Here is a 23,298-nt window from a genome sequence, read left to right as displayed (position 1 = left end):
TCAACGTTTAGATAGATACATTATTTTTTTTTTTATTGATCACAAAGGAAATTATAGTGTCACAGAAGCATTACAAGTGCACAGATATAAATACTAGAAGAAAAGTAAAAGAATAAAAATTAAGTTTCCACAACAGTCTAACAGGAGGAATCATTACTTCCCTGGCTCTAGGTAAACTCATTATGGAGTCTAATGGTCGATGGTAAGAATGACCTCATATAGCACTCTTTGGAGCAGTGCAGATGTCTTAGTCTATCACTAAAAGTGCTCCTCTATTAAGCTAAGATGTCACGCAGAGGGTGAGAAACATTGTCTAGAATTGTCAGGATTTTCCGTAGTGTCCTTAAGAGAGTTTGGATAAGTACATGGATGGTAGGGTTATGAAGGGCTATGGTCCCAGTGCACTTTAATGGGAATAGGCAGTTTAAGTGGTTTGTCATGGCTGAAAAGGCCTGTTTCTGTGCTGTATTTTCTATGACTCTGAATTACAAAGGAATTAGTGCAAAATTAGAAATTAAAAAGTAGTTAGGTAGTGTTTATGGGTTCAATGTCCATTCAGAAATCTTATGGCACAGAGGAAGAAGCCATTCCTGAATCATTGAATGTATGTGTTTAGACTTTTGCACCTCCTTCCTGATTGTAGCAATGAAAACAAGACATGACTTTGGTGATGGGGCTCCTTAATGATGGATGACACCTTTTTGAGGCACCACTCCTTGAAGATTCCTTGGATACTATGGAGGCAGTGCTCATGAAGGAGCTGACTAAGTTTACAACTGTCTGCAGCTTATGTCGATCTTGTGCAGTAGTACCTCCCTGCACCACCCCCTCCCCCATACCAGGTGGTGATGCAGCGAAATTAGAATGTTCTCCATGGAGAACTTTGTAAGTGTCCTTGGTGACAGACCAAATCTTCTCAAACTCTCAATGAAGTATAGTCACTGTCACTTAATTAGCTGTTATATTTCGATCCTATACACCTTCTCATCACCATCTAAAATTCTGCCAATGATAGTTGTATCATCAGAAAATTTATAGATAGCATTTGTGCTGTGCCCAGCCACACAGTCATGGGTGTAGGGAGCAAAGCAGTGGTTTAAGTACGCATCCTTGAGGTGCGCCAGTGTTGATTGGCAGGGACGTAGAGATGTTATTACTGATCCATGCACATTGTGGTCTTCCAGTTAGGAAGCTGAGGATCCACTTGCAGAGGGAGGTACAGAGGCCCAGGTTCTGGAGCTTTTTGATGAGAAATGTAGGAATGATTGCGTTAACTGTTCAGCTCTAGTAAATAAACAGCACCCTGACATAGGTATTTGTATTGTCCAGGTAATCCAAGGCTGCGTGAGGAGCCAATGACATCGCATCTGCTGTAGACCTATTGTGGTAACAGGCAAATTGCAGTGGGTGCAGATTCTTGCTGAAACAGGAGTTAATTCTAGCTGTAACCAACCTCTCAAAGTAATTCATCACTGTAGATGTGAGTAGCACTGGACAACAGTCGTTAAGGCAGCTCACCCTGCTCTTCCTGGACACTGGCATAATTGATGCCCGTTTGAAGCAGGTGAGGACTTCTGACTATAGCAATGAGGGACTGAAAATGTCTTTGAACACCACCACCAGTTGGTTGGCACAGGTCTTCAGAGCCCTACCAGGTACTCCATAGGGGCATGTCACCCTGTGAGGGTTCACACTCTTGAAAGACAGCTTGACATAGGCCTCAGGGACAGAGATCACGAAGTCACCAGGTGCTGCAGGGATGTTCATAGCTAGTATTATTCTCCCTTTCAAAGGGTGTTTAAAAGGTGTTGAGCTCATCTGAGAGTGAAGCAACATTGCCATTCATATTAGATTTCACTCTGTAGGAAGTGATAGCCTGTAAACTCTGCCAGAGTTGATATGCATCCAATACTGCCTCCAACAGTGTTCAACAGGGCACAGAGCGACCACTCCCTGCTGAACATCGATGGCTCCTTGGTAGAGATCATTAAGAGCACCAAATTTCTTGGTGTTCACCTGGCGGGGAATCTCACCTGGTCCCTCAACACCAGCTCCGTAGCAAAGAAATCCCAGCAGCGTCTCTACTTTCTGCGAAGGCTGAGGAAAGTCTATTTCCCACCCCCACATCCTCATCACATTTTTACAGGGGTTGTACTGAAAGCATCCTCAGCAGCTGCTGCCTGGTTCGGAAATTGCACCATCTCGGATCGCAAGGCCCTGCAGCAGATAGTGAAGTCAGCTGAGATGATCATCAGGGTCTCTCTTCTCGCCATCACAGATATTTACACTACACACTACATCCGCAAAGGAAACAGCATCATGAAGGACCCCATGCACTCCTCATACAATCTCTTCTCCCTCCTGCCATTTGGGAAAAGGCACCGAAGCATTCGGGCTCTCACAACCAGACTATGTAACAGTTTCTTCCTCCAAGCTATCAGACTCCTCAATACCCAGAGCTTCGACTGACACCTTGCCCTATTGTCCTGTTTATTATTTATTGTAATGCCTGCACTATTGTTGTGCATTTTACGCAGTCCTGTGTAGGTCTGTAGTCTAGTGTAGCTTTCTTCGTGTTGTTTTTTTTTACATAGTTCAGTCTAGTTTTTGTACTGTGTCATGTAACACCATGGTCCTGAAGAACGTTGTCTCATTTTTATTATGTACTGTACCAGCAGTTATGGTCGAAATGACAATAAAAGTGACTTGACTTGAAAATTGTTCCCTTTGCTCTTGAGATAGCCCTCCACATGTTGTACCTGGTTTTCTGGTACAGACCTGGGTGTCTAGACTTGAATGCCACAGATCTAGCAGACTACGAACCTCCAGGTTCATCCACAGCTTTTGATTTGGCTATGTACAGTTTGTTCTCGTCAGCGCACTCATCCACACAGGTTTTAACGAAGTCAGTGACAGGTGCGGCGTACTCATTCAATCTCGAAGATGAATCCCTGAATACAGTCCAGTCTACCGATTCAAAGCAGTCTTGTAGGTGCTCCTAGGCCTCCCTTCTTGTCCATGCTACTGATACTGCAGTCTTCAGTCTCAGGGAGTAGAGTACATCCAGGTGAACAGACTTTCCAAAGAGTGAGATAGCACAACAAGCACTTTTGATGGTGGTATAACAGTGGTCCAGTGTGTTGGTTCCTCTGGTACTAAAGTGATAGGTTGGTAATAATTATTTAGAGACTTTTTCAAGCTGGCCTGGTTAAAATCCCTCAAAATTATAGGGGAAGTTATCGGAATACACTGCTTCATGCCTGTTGATTACGTTGCTCAGTTCGTCTAGCATCTGTTTTCTCTGACCATAGGTGGGGATGTACCCTCTCTCGCAGCAGATAAAATGGACAACACCTGATTGTGACATGTTCAAGGTTGGGTTAGCAGGACTCAGATAGCACCGTAGTATTTGTACACCACAAGGAGTTGATCATAAAGCATACTACACCTGCTCTGCATTTGAAAGACTCAGCAGTCCTATCGTGGCAGGACATTGTAAAACTATCATACTGTATTGCTACATCTGGAATGGTGAGGATGGTCAAGATTCTGTGAAACAAAAATGCAACAGCTTTTAATGTCCCTCTGGTATAGAAATTTAGCCGTGAGATCTTCAATTTTATTTACCAGAGACTGACATTTGCCAGCAAGATGGCTGGTATTCAGAGTTGCAAGCCAGACTTCCTTAGATGAACTTAGTAGAGGAGAGTGTACCATAGGAGAAAGGGAAGGAGGAACAAATCCAGGGAAGTAATGGGCAGGTGAGAAGAGTAAGGGGCCACTGTGTGAGGAATAGAAAAGGAGAGGGGGAGGAATTTTTCTTTAAATGTAAAGAGAAATCAATATTCATGCCATCAGGTTGGAGGCTACCAAGACAAAATATAAGATGCTGTTCCTCCACTCTGAGGGTGGCTTCGTTGACACAAGAAGAGGCCATAGACTGACACATCAGAAAAGGAATGTGAATCAGAGTTAATCGTTTGGACACTAGAAAGTTCCGCTTTTGGTGGATGGAGTGGAGGTGCTCAATGAAGCGGTCTGCTGCTTTACAACGGGTCTCGCCACTGTAGAGGAGGCCGCATCATGAGTCCGTACACAGTAGACAACCCCAACAGATTCACAAGTGAAGTGTTGCCTCATCTGGAAGGACTGTTTTTGGGTCCTAAATGGAGGGAAACAAGGAAGTGGATGGGCAGGTGTAGCACTTTAGCCGCTTGCACAAATAAGTGTCGGGAGGTAAGTTAGTGGGAAGGGACAATTAGACAAGGGAATCACAGAAGGAGATATCCCAACTCAAAAGTAAAGAGAGTGGGAAGAGATAAAGATAAGTTAGGTGGTAGGATCCCTTTTGAGATGATGAAAGTTGTGGTGAATGATGTGTTGAATGCAGAAGCTCATGGGGTAGTAGGTAAGGACAAAAGGAACTTTTATCACTGTTAAGGAAGCAGGAAAATGGGTTGATCGCGGATGTTTGGGAAATGGAGACGTGGGTGAGGGCAACAGAAATGTTGGGAAACCCTGTTCTTTGAAGGAAGAGAGCATCTCTGATGTCCTGGAAAGAAAATCTACATCCTGGGAACAGATGTGGCAGAGACGAAGGAACTGAGAAAAGGGAATAGCATTTGTACAGGAGGCAGGGTGGGAAGGGGTATTGTCAGGATAACTGTGGGAATCAGTAGGTTTATAAAAGATGTCAGTCAACAGCTTGGCTTTAGAGGTAGAGACAGAGAGTCTGAGAAAGGGGAGGGAGTTATCAGAAATGGACCAAGAGTATGGTAGAAGCTGGAGGCAAAGTTGATGAAACTGATGAGCTCAGCATGGGTGTATAAATAGCACAAATGCTGTTGTCATTGTAGCACTGTAAGAGTTGGGTAACATTACCGGGGAAGGCTCGGAACATGGACTGCCCTACATAGCCAACGAAAAAGCAGGCATAGCTGGGGTTCATGCGGGTGCCCATGGCTACCCTTAGAGAGTCTGAAGAAAGTGGGAGGAGCTGAAGGAAAAATTGTTGAGGCTGGGGACCAATTCTCCCATACAAAGGAGGGTGGTGGCGAGGAACTGGTTGCTTCTTTTACTAAGAGAGAAGCAGAGAGCTTTAAGGCCTAAGTGTATAGGGACTGGACATCCATGATGAAAATGAGGCAGTTAGGGCAGGGAATTTTAAGTTAGTGAGGAGATAGAGAGCATGAGAGTTGTTGATGAAGGTAGGAAGGAAATGAAACAAGGGGGAATAGAATGGAGTTGAGGTATAAGGTCACAAGTTCATTGGGGCGGGGGCAGGTGGAGACAATGGGCCTACCCGAACAGTCCGGTTTGTGGATCTTGGGTAGGAGGGAGAAGTGAGCAGAGCAGGGTAAGGGACCTATGAGTTTGTTGGCAGTGGATGGGAGTTCTCCAGAGTTGATGAGGTCAGTGCTGGTGTTGGAGACAGTTTTCTGATGGTCTGGAGTGGGGTCCTGTTAAAGGGGTAGGTATGAGGAGGTTTCTGAGAGTTGCCGCCTGGCCTCAGTAAGTAGAGGTCAGTGTGCTACAACAGCACCCCATTTTGTTTGTGGGTTTGATGGTAAGGTTGGGATTGGTGCAGAAAGAGTGGAAGGCAGTGCATTCAGAGGGAATAAGGTTTGAGGAGAGGGGAGTGCTGAAGTCGAGCCTAAACAATATATTTTTAAATAGGGAAACAGACACAAGTATGTTATATTCACAAACCTTTGAAAGGTTTCTTGAGAAAGGTGAGACAATACAAGGGATGACTGGTTTTATTAATAGGTAGAATGCAAGAAAGGTAGGACTAAACTATAACTTAATACTGCAGTGCTGTGCTCATTTCTTAACACTACAACTTAAGAAGGCTGTCCAGATCTGAGGGTTGTAACAGAAATGATCAACTTGACTGATAAGAGAATAAAATACAGATTAGGGCTTCAGTTAAATAATGACAGTGCACATGGCTATTGTAAAGTAGGGAAGCATATTTAAAGAATGATCTTCCATCAGAATGTGTAAGATTAGAAATGTAAGAGGCTTAATATAATATGCAACACAGGTGGGGGAGGTGAAGTAGTAAGAAGCTGTGATACACTGGCAGGAGAGAGATTAATATAGAATGCATTTATTACAAAGGGACTATTGAAAGATGGTCTTTTTATTTAACTACATACAACTTAATAAAAGTCAAATAAACAATTCCTGATCTAGGAATTTCATAAACCTTTGAACTCAAGACTGAATATAACGATTTTACAACACAATTCACTGCTGCTTCCTATTTGGATGGGAAATGTGAAGAACATTTTTTTTGCCATTTATACCTCTTCTTCATCTATCTTTTACCTCCTTACCTGTCATTTCCATTCCCCTTCATCCTGCCTTATAAAGACCTTATCTCTGGTTCTTTGCTCTCCTCTCTTCATAATTTTGTTAACTGAGTTACAACTCTAAATTCTCTCCAACTTTGACAAAAGTTTGATGACTTGAGATATTTAGCTATTCCTCTCCCTACAGATGACACCAAACCACTGAATTGTTTGGTACTTCTTGCTCATCGTGACAGAAAAACAAAATTCTTTGTCTTTTAATAAACTATTAGTGAAATGTTTTGGACAATAAAGCTAATGTAAACTATCTCTGAGCTTTCACTTCACATTAACCTGATTTTTATGAGATGTGCAATATTTAGTGATAATGCAGCAGTTGTGAACATCAAAACGTTATAGTTTAGATCACCATGACAGATGTCCGTTTGTAAATAGTGATCAATAAACTCTCAGAATATGACAGGGAATTACAATATTTAAAAGAACCATTAATAGAGAGAACATAAGGGGATAGCCTAGTAAAATGGAGCCTTCATTCAGAATCTCATGTAAAACTTACTTCTTATGAATATAATGCTGAAAGTTTTCAGTAAGGTGATACGATTATGTAATAATGGTTGTTCTAGCTCTAAACTTTGTGTACACAAACACATTATTCATACCCAAATCTCCATCATCTGATCCTCTGATACTAGGATCTTTCAACATGTCCAATTCAGCCAACATCCGTACATAAAGAGCATTTTGCTTGAAAGAGGGGTAAAATTGCTCATCCTTCAGCATCATGTCATAGACCTTAACAAAATGTAAATAAAATAAATCAGTTTTTTCAGGCATAATAGTCAAATTCTGTACAAAATCTCTGTACATGATACCTCACTATGCCAAGTTCCAAACTCATTAACATCACTAACAAATCTACTAGCAGCCAGCAGTTATCAATATCTCTCACTCATTGTTCTATGCAGACACATAGAAAATAGGTATATGAATGTACTGCTTTACGGTTCAAAACAGCAATATTATATTCCCACTCCCTCTTCATTCTTGTTAATGTCTCGTGTCTCGATATCAATGTACCCACTTAAGTATATTCATCAAAATGGCCTTCACCACCTTGTGTAATAGAGAATTCTGCAGATTTACCATCCCAAATGGAGAAATTCCACACCTCTGAGTTAATTATCTTAAACTATATCCTGAGTCTGATCTGTCATCCTAAACAAAACACCTCCCTCAAAACTATAAGAAACATCTTTCCCATATTCTGTATTTGCAGCCATGTCAGAATTTTGTATTTTTCAATAAGAAACCCTCTGAACAATTCATCTGAAATCAGAAATTCTTCTGAACAATTGTGTATACAAACTTAGTTAGTCCAATTGTTCCCCCTTTCTTTCTGCCATCTCAGAAATCAATCTTTTAACATGCTTGCTAAATGGCAACTAAATAGTTTCTTGGACAAACTGAACTGCATACGATGCTCCAGGTTTGGTTGTACTAAGGTCCTGGATGGCTATCGCATGTCATCCTCTTTCCTGTACTCAAAGTCTCCTGCAATGAAGGCCAATATAATGTCTGTCTTTTTAAACTCTTGCTGCACCTGCTTGTCTATTTTCAACAATTGGTACAAAGATTAGTAATCAACATTACTATTTAAATAATGTCCTTCTGTTTATACCACCAGCAGTTGACTTGACATAATACTGCACCTGCCATCTATTTGTGCACTCAGCTTCCCCAAAATACTTTGAATTTCCTTGCATCATTTTTAACTCACAATCACAAACAGATTACATATATACCATTTGGTTACCATATCCAATCATTGATTGGCTATGTATGGCACAGCAGTTAGTGGTTCAATTTCTACCACCGTCTGTAAGGACTTTGCACACTCCCCCACTCCCACAATGACTGTGTAGGACTCCTTCAAGGGCCACAGTATCTTTCTAGATTCCAAAAGATGTATGAGTTATGGTTAGTAAATTGTGGGCATGCTATGCTGGTGTCGAAAGCACAGAGACACTTGTGAGCTGCTCCCAGCACATCCTCGTCTGCACTGGTCATTCAAGCAAACAATGCATTTCACTTATTGTTTCGACGTACGTGTGACAAATAAGCTAATATTTATTCCTTGTCTTTGATATATATTGTAATTAGCTGAGGGTTCAAGCACCGATCCCTAAAGGTGCTCCACTGGTCACTGCCTGCCACCGTGGGAAAGTCCTTATTTTTGTCCCACCTGTTAACCAATTTTCAGTTCATGCCAACATAATATCCAAGTTTGCATATCAACTTCTTAATGAACTTTACTAAAGCCCTTGTTAAAATCCAAATACAAATATCCTTTGATTTCCCCACATCTATTGTCAGTCATGGACTCAAACAAATTCAGCTAGGTTTATCGGACATAATTTCCATGTGTACTTTGGATGATCACATTGATAATTTCTCAGAGTTCTGCAAATACACTCTTTAAGACTACAGAATTTTACCTATCACTGGTGTTACAGTAACTTTCTTTCTTCCTCTTAATTAAGTATAACTTAACAGTACAGACCCTTTAGTCCACAATGTTGTGCTGCCTTTTTCAACTAACTCCAAGATCAATCTAACACTTCCTTCCCACCTGAACCTCCATTTTTCTTGCATCGATGTGCCTGTCTAAGAGCCTTTTGAACATGACTAATGTATCTACCTTTACCACCCCAGTGGCAATGCATTCCATACTTATTACTCTCTCTGTAAACAATCTACCTCTGACACCTCCCCTATACTTTCCTCAAATCACCTTAAAAATGTTGTCTCATTAGCCACTGGCACCATGGAAGAAAGGGCACTGGCTGTCAACTCTGTCTATTATCATCTTATATACCACTATAAGGTTGCCTCTGATGCTTCTTCACTCCAATGAAAAAAAGCCCTAATTCAATCAACCTTTCCTCATAAGACGTGCTCTCTAATCCAGGCAGCCTCCTGGTAAATATACTTTGTATCCTCAAAGCAGGAAGACAGAGCGGGTGATGTTGCTTTGTTGGTAAAAAATGAAATCAAATCATTAGAAAGAGGTGACATAAGGTTGGAAGGTGTTGAATTATCATGGATAGATCAAAGGAACTGCAAGGATAAAAAGACCCTGATGGGAGTTATATACAGAACTCCAAACAGTAGTAAGGATGTGGTCTACAAATTAAAATGAGAGATAGAAAGAGTATGCCAAAAGGGCAGTGTTACTTACAATAGACATGCCGGGGGGGGGGGGGGGGGGATTGTTTCAATATGCAGGTAGATTGGGAAAATCAGGCCAGTGCTGGATTCCAGAAGGGGGGATTTCCAGAGGGCCTATGAGATGACTTTTTAGAGCAGATCGTGATTGAGCTCACTAAAGGATCAGCTATTCTGGATTGTGAAATGAACCGGAACTAATTAAAGAGCTTAAGGTAAAAAAAAACCCTTAGGGGAAAATGATCATAATATGATCAACTTCACCCTGAAATATGAGAGAGAGAAAGTCAGATGTATCAGTATTACAGTGGACTAAAGGGAATTCAGAGGCATGAGAGAGGAGTTGACTAGAATTGATTGGAAAAGAGCACTGGCAGGGTTGACAACAGAGCAGCAATGGCTAGAATTTCTGGAAGTAATTCAGAAGGTGCAAGATATATACATCCCAAAGAGGAAGAAGCATTCTAAAGGTAAGATGACACAACTGTGGCTAACAAGAGAAGTCCAAGCCAACACACAAGGCAAAGAGAGGGCATATAATAGAGCAAAGATTAGTAGGAAGTTAGAGGATTAGTAAGCTTTTAAAAATCAACAAAAGACAACTTAAAAAGCCATTATGACAGCAAAGATGGAATAAGGAAGAAAGCTAGCCAATAATATTAAAGAGGACACCAAAAGTTTCGTCAGGTGTCTTCAGATACATAAAATGTAAAAGAGAAGCATGAGTGGATATTGGACTACTGGAAAATGCTGTTGGAGAGGTAGTAATGGGGGACAAGGAAATAGCAGACCAACTGAATAAGTATTTTGCATCAGTTTTCACTGTGGAAGGCACTAGCAGTATGGTAGAAATTCCAGGTGTCAGAGTCATGAATTCTGTGAAGTTACCATTACTAGGAAAAAGGTTCTTGGCAAACCAAAAGGTATACACTTCAGGGTTCTGGGTGGTGGCTGATCTTTCAAGAATCACTAGATGCTATAATGGTTCTGGAAGACTGGAAAATTGCAAATGTCACTCCACTCTTCAAAAATGGGAGTAGAAAGGAAACTATTGGCCATTTAGTCCAACCTTAGTGATTGGAAAGGTGTTGGAGTCGATTATTAACAACAAAGTCTTAGGGTACTTGAAGGGGCATGATAAAACAGGCCACAGTCAGCATGGTTTCTTCAAGGGAAAATCTTGCTTGACAAATCTGTTGGAATTCTTTGAAGAAATAATAAGCAGGATCGACAAAAGAGAATCAGTTGATGTTGTGTACTTGGATTTCCAGAAGGCCTTTAAGGAGGTGCCATACAGTAAAGATACTAGCATGGATAATGCAGTGGCTGATTGGCAGGAGGCAAAAAGTGGGAATAAAGGGAGCCTTTTCTGGCTGGTTGCTGGTAACTAGTAGTGCTCCACAGCAAATTATGTTGGAATTCATTCTTTTTACAATATACGGCAATGATTTGGATGATGGAATTGATTGCTTTGTTGCAAAGTTTGCAAACGATAAGACGACAAGTTAAGGGTCAAGTTGTTTTGAGGAAGTAGAAACTACAGAAGAACTTAGACAGATTAGGAGAACGGGCAAAGAAATGGCAGATGGAATACAGTGTCATGAAGTGTATGTCATGCACTTTGGTAGAAGAAATGAAAGTGTTTGAATATGTTCTAAATGGAGAGAAATTCTAAAAAATTGGGGCACAAATGGACTTGGGAGTCCTTGTGCAGGATTCCCTAAAAGCTAATATGCAGTCGAGTCTGTGGTGAGGAAGGCAAATGCGATGTTAGCATTTAATTCAAGAGGACCAGAATATAAAAGCAAGGATGCAATGTTCAGGCTTTATAAAGCACTGGTGAGGCCTCACTTGGAATATTGCAAGCAGTGTTGGCCCCTTATCTTGAAAGGATGTACTAAAACTGGAGAGGGTTCAAAGGAGGTTCACAGGATTGAATGGTTTGTCATATGAAGCGTGTTTCATGGCTCTGTGCCTGTATTCACTAGAATTCAGAAGAATGAGTGTGACCTCATTGAAACCTATAGAATGGTGAAAGGCCTTGATAGGGTAGAAGTGGAGAAAATGTTTCCTATCATGGTAGAGTCAAAGACCAGAGAGCACAGCCTCACAACAGAGAGGTGTCCTTTTAGAACAGAGATGGGGAGGATTTTTTTTTAGCTAGAACTGAATCTGTGGAATTCTTTGCTATATCGTTTTGCATATTTAAGGCAAAGTTTGATAGATTCTTGATTGGTCAGGGCATGAAGGGATAAGGGAAAAAGGCAGGAGAATGGGGCTGTGAGGATCAGCCATAACGAAAGAGTGGAGCAGATTTGATGGGCCAAATGGCCTAATTCTGCTCATATATCTCTGGTCTAATGGTCAAATGTTTGTAAATCTTGATTTAGAAATCCTCTCCAATAAGTGGCCCAACACTAACGTAACACTCACTGGTATATAATTCCCAGGATTATCCCTATTACCTTTCCGAAACAGAAAAATAACATTTGCCATTGCCCAATCTTCTCGTACTTCTCCTGTGGCTAAATGAGGACACAAAGATCATCACCAATGACGCAGCAATAACTTCCCTTGCTCCCTGTACTAACCTGGGTATATTCCTTCTGGTCCCAGAGACTTATCTATCCTAATATATTGCAAAAGTTCCAACTCATCCTCTTTCTTAACCTTGACATGTTCCAGCGCATTAGCCTGTTCTAGGCTGACCACACATCTGTCAAGATCCCTCCCACTGGTGAATACTGAAACAAAGATAATGAGAATAAATTAATAATGAGATAAATAATGGAATTATATTTGGCACCGTCCAATCAGTAGGACTGATCCACAGAATTTTGAGAGGTGGTAATCTACCAATGTTCACTATTTCCATGGCTATCTTTTTAGTAATCAGGAATGCAATGATCAGGGTCTGAGGACTAATCAGCTTTCAGTGACATTCATTTATCCAGCACTTTAAAAAAAAATAAAGTAACTTCCTTTCCTTTGCATCTGAATTTTCATTCCTTACTATTTTAGGGAATTTATTTCTGCCTTCTTCCATCAAAAAAAAACACAGAACCAATTGCACTGTTGCTTCTTTGTTTCCCAAAACAACTCTTGTTTCTGACTATAATTTTCTACATTTGCCTTCACTAATTATGGAAGGTTTAAAAAATTATTTTTATGTTCCCACATCCTCATTTTTCTTCTCTTTATCAAACCCCAGGACCTTTAACGCTGAAAGCGTATTATTCTTTTATTGAACATACTTTTCTTTGAACATCATCAAATATTTCTGGTGTAGGATCCTCATAATTCAACTTTTCTGTCAATTTAGCAACCAGGTTATCATCCACATGGACTCTTGGCGATGCCTGGCAAAAGAACAAACAGATTTTTGATGATAAATGAAAACTCCACTGGATGTATATTAAATCACTGTTTAGTTTAGGTTGTTATTTGCGTACTTTGATGTTATCCGATATTTATGTGAACTAACTACCGTAGATTCCGGACTACAGAGCGCACCTGATTAAAAGCCGCTGGCTCTAATTTTAGAAATAAAATCAATTTTTTACTTGTAAAGGCCGCACCGGATTTTAGGCCGCACCGGATTTTCGGCCGCAGGTGTCCCACGTTGTAATATGAGATATTTACACAGAAAGATATTACACGTGAGGATTTTTTAACTTTTAATTAAATCCATATGGTAACAAAAACAAATACATATTGCAAATGCTTTTTTTCGAACCGTGCCCGTAACGCGGCTACTTTTAAATATACGTTGCGTATACTTCTTTACTGAACAACATTCCAATATCTCCTAACGACTGGTAAAAAATATATATACTGCAGCCTACCAGGAAAAGTTATTGATCGCCTTTAACTTAAAAGCAGCGTTTTCGCTCCGCCGTCCCGTTTATCGCAAACGGCATTTAAAAGCAGAGTTCGCTCAGATCCAAAGCCGCTCGCGTAATGCGCTCCCCCCCTCCTTTCCGTTTATCGCAAACGGCATTTCCCACAAGACGCGGCGAAACCGGGTGTGACGTCATAGCATCCCGCGATGTAGTACAGAAAACAAATATAGTTAAAACTCTTCTAACTTTAACTAGAAAATGAATTACTAAGCGAAAATATTATAAACTAAATAACTGCCATAAAGGCAGCACAATGCTTTTCTTCGAGTGTTTTCCATGTTGATGACGGTGAGTACAAATGACTGATTTACAATAATTTAATTGTGAAAGTGCGCTTGATTTATTGTACAATTTCATTGGACCTCTGTGAACTACTCATCAATTTTATTGGTCTACTGTTATGAGGCAAAATGTTTACGAGGCGGCATGAAAAAAATCATGTATTAGCTGCTCCGTTTTAAAGGCCGCAAAGTTCAAAGCTGTTCAAAATGTGGGAAAAAAGTAGCGGCTTAAAATCCGGAATCTACGGTACATACTTTTATCCATAACTCTGAACAGTAGATTTCCCCTTTAGTTAAAAAAACCAAGGAACTATTGTTAACATACTTACCCTGATCACTGACAAATCTTACTAAATGGATAAGAGACTCTACATTTCAGTTCATGTTGTGGATAGTTACCTTGAAATATTAAGATTTTCCCTTTCATTCTAAAAGGATTTATAGCAAAAAAATATTAACCTGACTGATAGATAGTGGAAAGAGAGTGACTCAAAAAGCGCACTCATCTGGAGTTGAGAGTTAACTTGACAATAACAAAATACACATTTTATCAGAACCAAGATAATAAACCTTAAGTTTAATACAGTCAGGCATGATCAAACTTGCGTGGTGTAGGTGGAGATTATGAGGGAAGAAAGTCACCCACAGCCAGTAGAAAGCGGTGAAATCTTTAATGCACTTTCACCTTGTGCTTCATATTTACAGCATTCAATTTTCTAATTTAGTATTCAGAGAACCACATAAAACATTTAACACTGATATGCTGTCTTTATCAATTTTTCAACAAAGCATGCTGTTCAGTTCTGTGAATAACAATGAAATCAATAATCAACTGCTTTTGTTTTTCATCTATTGGTGGTGTATGGTTGATAAACACTGGCAAGGCTTTGAGTAGAAAATTATCTTTTTGATTGTGCAATATTATCTTCTTGTGAAATTTGACTTGTCATTTCATTAAAAGATCGTATCTTAAAGTCATAAAAAAAATAAAAACACAAAATGCTAGCAGAACTCAGCAGGCCAGACAGCATCTATGGGAGGAGGTAGTGACGACGTTTCGGGCCAAAACCCTTCATCAGAAGTGAAGTAACATGGGATGGTCAAGGGGGGGGGAGATAAGAAGTGGGGGGAGGGATAAAGTAGAGAGCTAGGAAGTCATAGGTTGGAGGGAAATGGGCTAGGGGGAAGGTGGAGAATTATGGGAAGTAAAATAGAAAGAAAGGTAGGGCTGGAGGGAGATTATAGTGAGGGGGGAAGAGAGAGAGAAAGAGAACCAGACTGAAATAATAGATGGGGATCCCCATCTTCACTCCTATTGAAGGGTTTCGGCCCGAAACGTCGCCACTACCTCCTCCCATAGATGCTGTCTGGCCTGCTGAGTTCTGCCAGCATTTTGTGTTTTTATTTATTTCCAGCATCTGCAGATTCACTCGTGGTATCTTAAAGTCACATTTTTTTTTCCAAATACAGCCTGCCCTCCTTATCCGCGAATTCAATCAACCGCGAATCGAGAAAACCCGGGAGTGCTCTTCCAGCATGTACAGACTTTTTTCTTGCCATTATTCCCTAAGCAATGCAATGTAACAATTATTTTACATAGCATTTAGATTGTATTAGGTATTATAAGTAATCTAGAGATGATTTAAAGTATACGGGAGGATATGTGTGGGTTATCGTGGATCGGGATCGAAAAAAAATTGTTAAGTTCTCTTATTAAGTAAGTTGGAACAGGTACATCCGGTATTATTTAACCACAGAACACTACAGGCTCCATGTTGTGCCGACCCATATAATCCTTAAAAAAAGTACTAAACCCACACTACCCCATAACCTTCCATTTTTCTTTCATCCATGTGCCTGTCCAAGAGGCTCTTAAATACCCCTAAAGTTTTAGCCTCCACCACCATCCCTGGCAAGTCATTCCAGGCACTCACAACCTGTGTGTCATGATAAATATTATTTAGTGTCAGTTAGTCAAACGTATATAGTATATATTTTACCTTTCTATGCATATAAAACACTTAAAAACGTATGCTTCAGCGCCGGGCTCGGGAAGCTCCCGAGTTCGATCTCGTGACAGATCACTATGGAGTGCGCTCTCCACCGTGCCAGGCTGATGTGGAGGATCAAAAACCCAATAATTAAACCACTGCGTTGCTTAGTAATAATTGTAGCTTTCATCGGGGCACAGCTTTTCTCACTTTATCCTTTAAAATTGTTCCAATCATTGACCGACGTAGCCTAACGCTTTTCCAATGACCGATAGCGTTTCACCTCTTTCTGATTGCTTTATTATTTCCACTTTATTTTCAATCGTGATCGTGATTATTTTCGTGAACAGAAACACTGCGGATTCAGATCTCTGCCGCTGGGTCCTAATGTCCACCGCACTGAGACAGGTTAAATAAGGGACTTGAGCATCCGCGAATTTTGGTATCCGTGGGGGATTGGTTCCAGGACACCCCATGGATACCAAAAAACGTGGATGCTTAAGTTTCTTATTTAACCTGTCTCAGTGCAGTGGACTTTAGGACCTGGCAGAGCTCAGGACCCGCCGCCCGCGTCTGCTGCTGAATACGCAGTGTTTCTGTTCCGTTGACAGAAAATGATACCACGATTGAAAATAAAGTGGAAATAATAAAACAATCAGAAAGAGGTGAAATGCCATCGGTCATTGGGAAAGCGTTGGTCAACGATCGGAACAATTTTAAAGGATAAAGTGAGAATAATGGAGCATGTGAAAGGCCCTGCCCCAATGAAAGCTGCAATTATTACTAAGCAATGCAGTGGTTTAATTATTAAAATACATATGCTTCTTAAGTGTTTTATATGCATAGAAAGGTAAAATATATGCTATACATACTAAGACAAACATTTGACTAACTGACACTAAATAATACCGGATGTACCTGTTCCGACTTACATACAAATCTGACTTAAAGACTGCCTATACTTTAAATCATCTCTAGATTACTTACAATACCTAATACAATGTACCATAGATTCCGGATTATAAGCCGCTACTTTTTTCCCACGCTTTGAACAGCTTTGAACACTGCGGCCTTTACTACGGTGCGGCTAATGCATGTTTTTTTTTCATGCCACCAAAAACATTTTGCCTCGTAACAGTAGACCAATAAAATTGATGAGTAGTTCACAGAGGTCCAATGAAATTGTATGATAAATCAAGCGCACTTTCACAATTAAATTATTGTAAATCAGTCATTTGTACTCACCCTCATCAACATGGAAAACACTCGAAGAAAAGCATTGTGCTGCCTTTATGGCAGTTATTTAGTTTATAATATTTTCGCTTAGTAATTCATTTGTTAGTATTTTCTAGTTAAAGTTAGAAGTGTTTTAAGTATATTTGTTTTCTGTACTACATCCCGGGATGCTATGACATCACATCCGGTTTCGCCGCATCTTGTGGGGAAAATACCGGTTTGCGATAAACGGAAAGGAGGGGGCGAGCGCATTAGACCCGCGCGAGAACGCTGCAAACATATGATGCAGCTTTTAAGTTAAAGGCGATCAATAACTTTTCCTGGTAGGCTGCAGTATATATTTTTTTACCAGTCGTTAGGAGATATTGGAATGTTGTTCGTGCACTGTTCAGTAAAAAAGTATACGCAACGTAATTTGTGTGTTACCGATACGTATGTATATTTAAAAGTAGCCGTGTTACAGGCACGGTTCGAAAAAAAGCATTTGCAATATGTATTTGTTTATGTTACCATACGGATTTAATTAAAAGTTAAAAAATCCTCACGTGTAATATCTTTCTGTGTAAATATCTCATATTACAACGTGGGACACCTGCGGCTTAAAATCCGGTGCGGCTTGTACAAGTACAAAATTGATTTTCTTTCTAAAATTAGAGCCTGCGGCTTTTAATCAGGTGCGCTCTGTAGTCCGGAATCTATGGTAAATGCTCTGTAAATAGTTGTTATACTGTATTGTCTAGGGAATAATGACAAGGAAAAAAAATGTCTGTACATGCTCAAACAACAAGTGCTGGAGAGTGAACTTCTGGGTTTTCCTGATCCGTGGCTGATTGAATCTGCGCATGCGGAACCCGCGGATAAGGAGGGCCAACTGTATTGAACTGCTGAGTGTTTCCAACACTGCTTCTATTTCAGGTTTTCAGAAACTGTAGCTTTTCCCTCCATTTTTTTTTTAAGTTTAACAAGTTTATTGATGAAGTATGAAATTTTAGTTCATGTTCAACATATAACATTAGAGAGATTATGTTCAAGGTTAAGGAGGAGGATGTCTATCACAAATTCCTGATTTATCAGGCTATAGTGTTACTAGTAAATTCACAGTCACACATCAGGAATCAGTAATTGACTGTTTCAACTCAGTCAAAAATAGGTGAAGAAAGTATTATTTATTAAAAACTGCAATTCATTGATAAAATCAAACATTTTAAATATTTTTGGCCAAGAATTTCACTATTGATTGAACATCTTGATTCTGAAACGTAAATTCTGAATTTTAAAAAGAGAAGATTGCCTGAGATCAATATTGTATCCTTATTTTCTTTATTTTGTGTGGATTTTAAAAACATCTCTGTGATAACGTGGTTCTTAGCCGAGTGGTTGGTTAGTTTGATCATCCAAGTTGCCCTAGTTTGGAATGTTAGAATCTGGGGATGAAAGGAATGATGAAGGAATTGGAGTGTGGGATTCATAAAATAGGATTGGGTAGGATTAGTGTAAAAATAATCATTAACAGTAGACTTTTACTGGGCTAATTCTCCCTGCAACCTGTAACTTGCAAATGAATGCAATGTAAATTTAGTAACATTTACAGTATATTATTGATTTATGTATATTTACTTCTTTTGTATTTCAAAGGGTGTTAAGTTGATTGCTGTCACACTATGAATTTTATGCAATTTTGAAAATTCTGGTTGATAAAAATCAAAATAAATGCATAAACATTTAAAAAGCCTTTAAACAGTATAAAAGCAAATTCTGCAACTACTACACGATTGCACTACATTTCAAGCTAAAAAGAATAGCGTATTTACCTTTTCTGACAAATACTGATCATACACACCAAGAGCCGCGGCACGCAGCAATCCCTTGGTTTGCTTGCCCTGTCTTTCACCATCTTTATGTTCACTTTGCAAAACCAGCTGCTGTTGTGCAGTGACTCTGTATCCTTCCACTGTGAGCCAGAAGAAAAGATGTGCCTGACCTCCTGTTTGCTGCATATAATCTGGAACCCAAACATAAAGTACCTTTGACAACCTGTAACAGCTTAAAACAGTGTATATAATCTCTCAGAAATTTTATTAGAACTCACCTGATAGTATAAACTTTCAAAGATAAAATAAAAAAGTAATTCCTAGATCTGCCATTTAACATAGAGTGTAAAACAAACTAATTGTTCTAAGGCCATTCTGAAAATTTTAAGAATTTACTTTGTGTATGATATTTGAATGCTTATTATCAAGTACTAGTGTGTCTAGACCTTCATTGGCACTTAAGGTCATAGAAATAGTTGTTCTAGAGTTTAAGTGCCAGTTTTAAGAAGTGAGCGGGTCTTTCTGCGGCACTTGACATCATGGACAGTTGTTTGAGGAGTTTAAGCTCCAGTATTAAATAGCGAATGAAGCCTGTCAGGATTTTGTGTCACACTTGATATGATTTGGGTTATTAAGCAATTAAAAGAAGTTAGGTTTAAGTGGATTGGCTATTGTGTGAATGAATCAGGGCTAGAGTGTAGAACTGAGGCTTTGGCTTGAAAGGCTTTGTTGAGGAGAGGCTGAGGCTAGGATGAGGTTCCTATCAAGTTTCTCTTTCTTCATGCAGTTAGAGCAGTGGGAATGACAATCATGGCTATGGAATGCTCCTCTTGCAGGCATCCCTGATAACTACACATGCAGCTTCTTAAAGAACATGGCAGGGCACTGGAGCTGGATTGAGATTAAGGATGAGAGCTACAGGGAGATAGTCACATTTAACATGCAGGAGGGAGGTCGCTTGATGACTGTCAGAAGAGAGAAAGGGAATAAGCATATAGTGCAGAGTACTCAGTGGCTGTTTCCCTCAGAAACAAGTATATTGCTTTGGATAGTGCTGGGAGGGACAACTTATGCCTCTGGCACTGTGTCTGCCACTGTGGCTCAGAAGGGAATGGCAAAAGAGGAGAGCAGCAATTATGGGAATTCACTGATTAGGGTTACAGACAGGAGGTTCTGTGGACAAGACCGAGATTCTGAATGGTATGTTGGCCCCTAGATGCCAGGGTCAGAGACATCTCAGATTGAGTCTATAACATTCTAAAGTGCGAGGGTGATCAATCAGTGGTCATGGCCCATGTCAGTAACAATGACATAGGCAGTAAGTGTGACAAGGTCCTACAAGTTGAATTCAAGGTGTAAAATGTTAAGTTAAGGACAAAACCTCCAGGGTGGGGACCTCAGGATTGCTATCCATGCCACATGCTAGTGAGGCTAGAAATAGGAAGCTAGATTTTCTGGATTATTCGGCTTGCTTCCAGGGAAGGTGGGACAGGTAAAATGGGCCAGCACCGGAATTGCAGGCAGACAAATGTCCTTGGGGAAAGGTTTGCCAGGGCTGCTCTGGATGTTTAAACTAGAGTCGCAGAGAGTTCTACAGAGTGTCATGCCACCAAGTGGAAAAATTGTGGGGAAAGTAAATGTAAAACCTATCGGCAGACAGGAACAGAAAGGCTGAGCATGGTGGACTAATTTTCCTAGTTGTGTGTATTTCAATGCAAGGGGAATTGTAGGTAAGGCAGATGAGCTTAGAACATAGATCAGCACATGGATTTATGATATTGTAGCCATTAGTGATAGTTGGTTGCAGGAGGGGCAGGACTGGCAGCTCAATGTCCTGGGGATCTACTGTTTTAGGCATAATAGAGGGGCAAGTACTACAGGGGTAAGGATGGCATTACTTGTCAAAGAAAATGACATGGCAGTGTTCAGTCAGAACAAACTGGACTCCTGTAAAAGGAATGGACGGGATAGAGTTTGTCAAATGTGTTCAGTTAAGTTTCCTTATAAATGTTCCAACTAGAGAGAGCCCAATACTGAATAGTGTATTAGGGAATGAAACAGGGCAGGTGACAGTAGTGTGTGTAGCAGAGCACTTTGGATCTAGTGATCACAATTCCATTATTTTCAATAAAGTTATGGAGAAGGATAGAACATATCCTCAGGATGAGATTCTAAACTGGGGAAATTCCAATTTTGATGGCATCAAAAAAGATCTGACACACGTGGATTAGGATAGACTGTTTACTGGCAAAGATGCATTTGATAAATGGGACACCTTCAAAAGTGAAATTTTAAGAGTACAGAGTCAGTACGTTCCTGTCATAATAAAAGGCAAGGATAATAGGTTTATGGAACCTTGATTTTCAAGGCATATTGAAGCTCTGGTCAGGAAGAAGAAAGAAGTGCATGGCAGTTACAGGCAACAGGGAAAAAGTGAGGTACTTGAGAAATATAGGAAGTGCAAGAAGACAACACTTAAAGAGGGAAATCAGGAGGGCTAAAAAAAAAACATGTAGTTGCTCTAACAGTCCAGGGAAAGGAGAATCCCAAGGATTTCTATAGATCTACTAAAAGCAAAAGGCTAGCAAAGGACAAAATTGTTCCAATTGAAGAACATGCGGTCATCTAAGAATGAAGCTGAAAGCGAGGGGGAAGATCTTAAGTGGATTTTTTCCATCTGTATTCATTCAGGAGATGGCTACAAAGTCTATAGAAATGAAGTAAAAGAGTAATGAGGTCATGGACCATAATTGTATTACAGAAGAGGTGCTTGCTATCTTGAAGCAAGTTAAGGTGGCTATGTCGCCAGGGTCTGACAAGTTATCCCTTCAGATCTTTTGGGAGGTTAGTGCAGAAAATCCAAGGGCCCTGGTAGAGATATTTAAAAATGTTCTTATCCATAGGTGAGGTGCTGGAGAACAGGAGGATAGCTAATGCTGTTCTGTTGTTCAAGAAAGGCTCATCAGTAGCAGGTAAATTATTGGAATGTATTCTAAAGGACAGGATATTTAAGGATAGACTGAGCCTGATTAGCAATAGTCAACATGGTAGGTCATGCCTAACCAATCTTGAGTTTTTCGTGGAGTGTTACAAGGAGAGTTGATGAAGAAATGGCAGTGGCCATTGTCTAAATGGACTTCAGCAAGGCCTTTGACAAAGACCCACATGGGAAGTTGGGTCAGAAGGTTAAGTTGCTGGGAATTCAGGATGAAGTAGTAAACTGGATTTAACATTGGCTTAGCAGGAGAAGCCAGTAAATGGTTGCTTGACTGACTGGAGGCCTGTGACTAATAGTGTGCTGCAGTGATTGGTGCAGGGTCATTTGTTGTTGTTTGTTATCTACATGAATGATTTGGATCATAATGTGGTAAACTGGATCATCAAATTTGTAGATGCCACCAAGATTGAGAGCACAGTGGACAGTGAGGAAACCTACCAAAGCTTGCAGAAGGATTTGGACCTACAGGAAAAGTGGGCTGAAAAGTGGCAGATGAATTTAATGCAGACAAGTATGAGTTATTGCACTTGCAGTTCTCTGAGTTATTAGAACAAATCTACAGACCTCTTGGGATATATTTGCAAAGTATGGAAAAGTGCCTTTTTTCATTACTAAGCAAAATAGCTTGAGTTCTAATACGTTTCCTCACCAAGGGAAATAATTAAGGAAACTGATAAAACTATGTTAATTAACTCAAATAAACCATCAATCATCTAAATTCAAGTTATACAGAAGTAAGACTTGTGCATCCTGATGTACAAGTTGCGCATGCAAATTTAAAAAGATGCAATTTATGGACCATATATTTTCAGTGGAATAAATATTTTTCTTAAAACTATGAACAGTAATTATTTTAATTACAGAAAATAGAATCAAAGCATAAATTAACCAACCTTTGGTCTTCATTTCCCTATGTGATTGCTAAATGCAAGTATTTTAAAATACTTACCCATGAAAAACTGTAATGCAACATTATTCATAAGAATACTGTCAAGGGGAATTGTGCAAAGTTTTCCGAAGTTTGCAGCAAGCTTGAGTGTATCTACGTCCTGCAGATCAAAAATTAACAATTAACAGCTGAAAACCAGCTACACAATTTACATTTCAATACTCCTGATTCAGCCATACTTCAAAGCAGAAAATAGTTATGAATGGGAAGATTATCACATCCAACAAATATTATAAGCAAAGATGTAAATTTTTAGAAGCTATCTTACAAAGTTAGGAAGTAGAATAAAAAATGACTTTTTTGTCCATCTATACTATGGGAAAACGCTATAAGGCAATGTAATACAATACATCACAGGAATAGGCCCGTTGACCCACAATGACTTCCCTGGCTGGGATGTTAAGTTAAATGAATCTCATCTGATCATACATACGCTATATCAATCCAATCCCTGCTTATTCACGTGTTTGTTTAAATGCATCTGAACCATTGCCTACTGTATCAGCTTCCATCACCACCCCTGGCAGCACATTTCTCCGTGTGGGAAAAAATGTACCGTGTAAATCTCCTTTAAACTTTCCCCCT

General features: G+C 39.9%; 1 protein-coding gene across 6 annotated transcripts in view; it reads right to left on the bottom strand.

The window, feature by feature from the left end:
• Positions 1-23,298, bottom strand: part of snx13 (sorting nexin 13) — a 180,663-nt gene that overhangs the window by 33,312 nt on the left and 124,053 nt on the right. For all 6 annotated transcript variants that reach the window (XM_073054106.1, XM_073054107.1, XM_073054108.1 and 3 more), the window contains 4 exons: positions 22,714-22,813; positions 18,767-18,957; positions 12,800-12,904; positions 6,980-7,112 (listed from right to left, as the gene is read on the bottom strand). In XM_073054106.1, coding sequence (XP_072910207.1) covers positions 6,980-7,112; positions 12,800-12,904; positions 18,767-18,957; positions 22,714-22,813 — 529 coding nt within the window. The remainder of the gene's footprint in view (positions 1-6,979; positions 7,113-12,799; positions 12,905-18,766; positions 18,958-22,713; positions 22,814-23,298) is intronic.

Source organism: Hemitrygon akajei, chromosome 8 (assembly GCF_048418815.1).
Source record: "Hemitrygon akajei chromosome 8, sHemAka1.3, whole genome shotgun sequence".
Lineage (NCBI taxonomy): Eukaryota > Metazoa > Chordata > Chondrichthyes > Myliobatiformes > Dasyatidae > Hemitrygon > Hemitrygon akajei.
The sequence above is the reverse complement of the archived record's forward strand: the minus strand, read 5'-3'. Positions and strand labels throughout refer to the sequence as shown.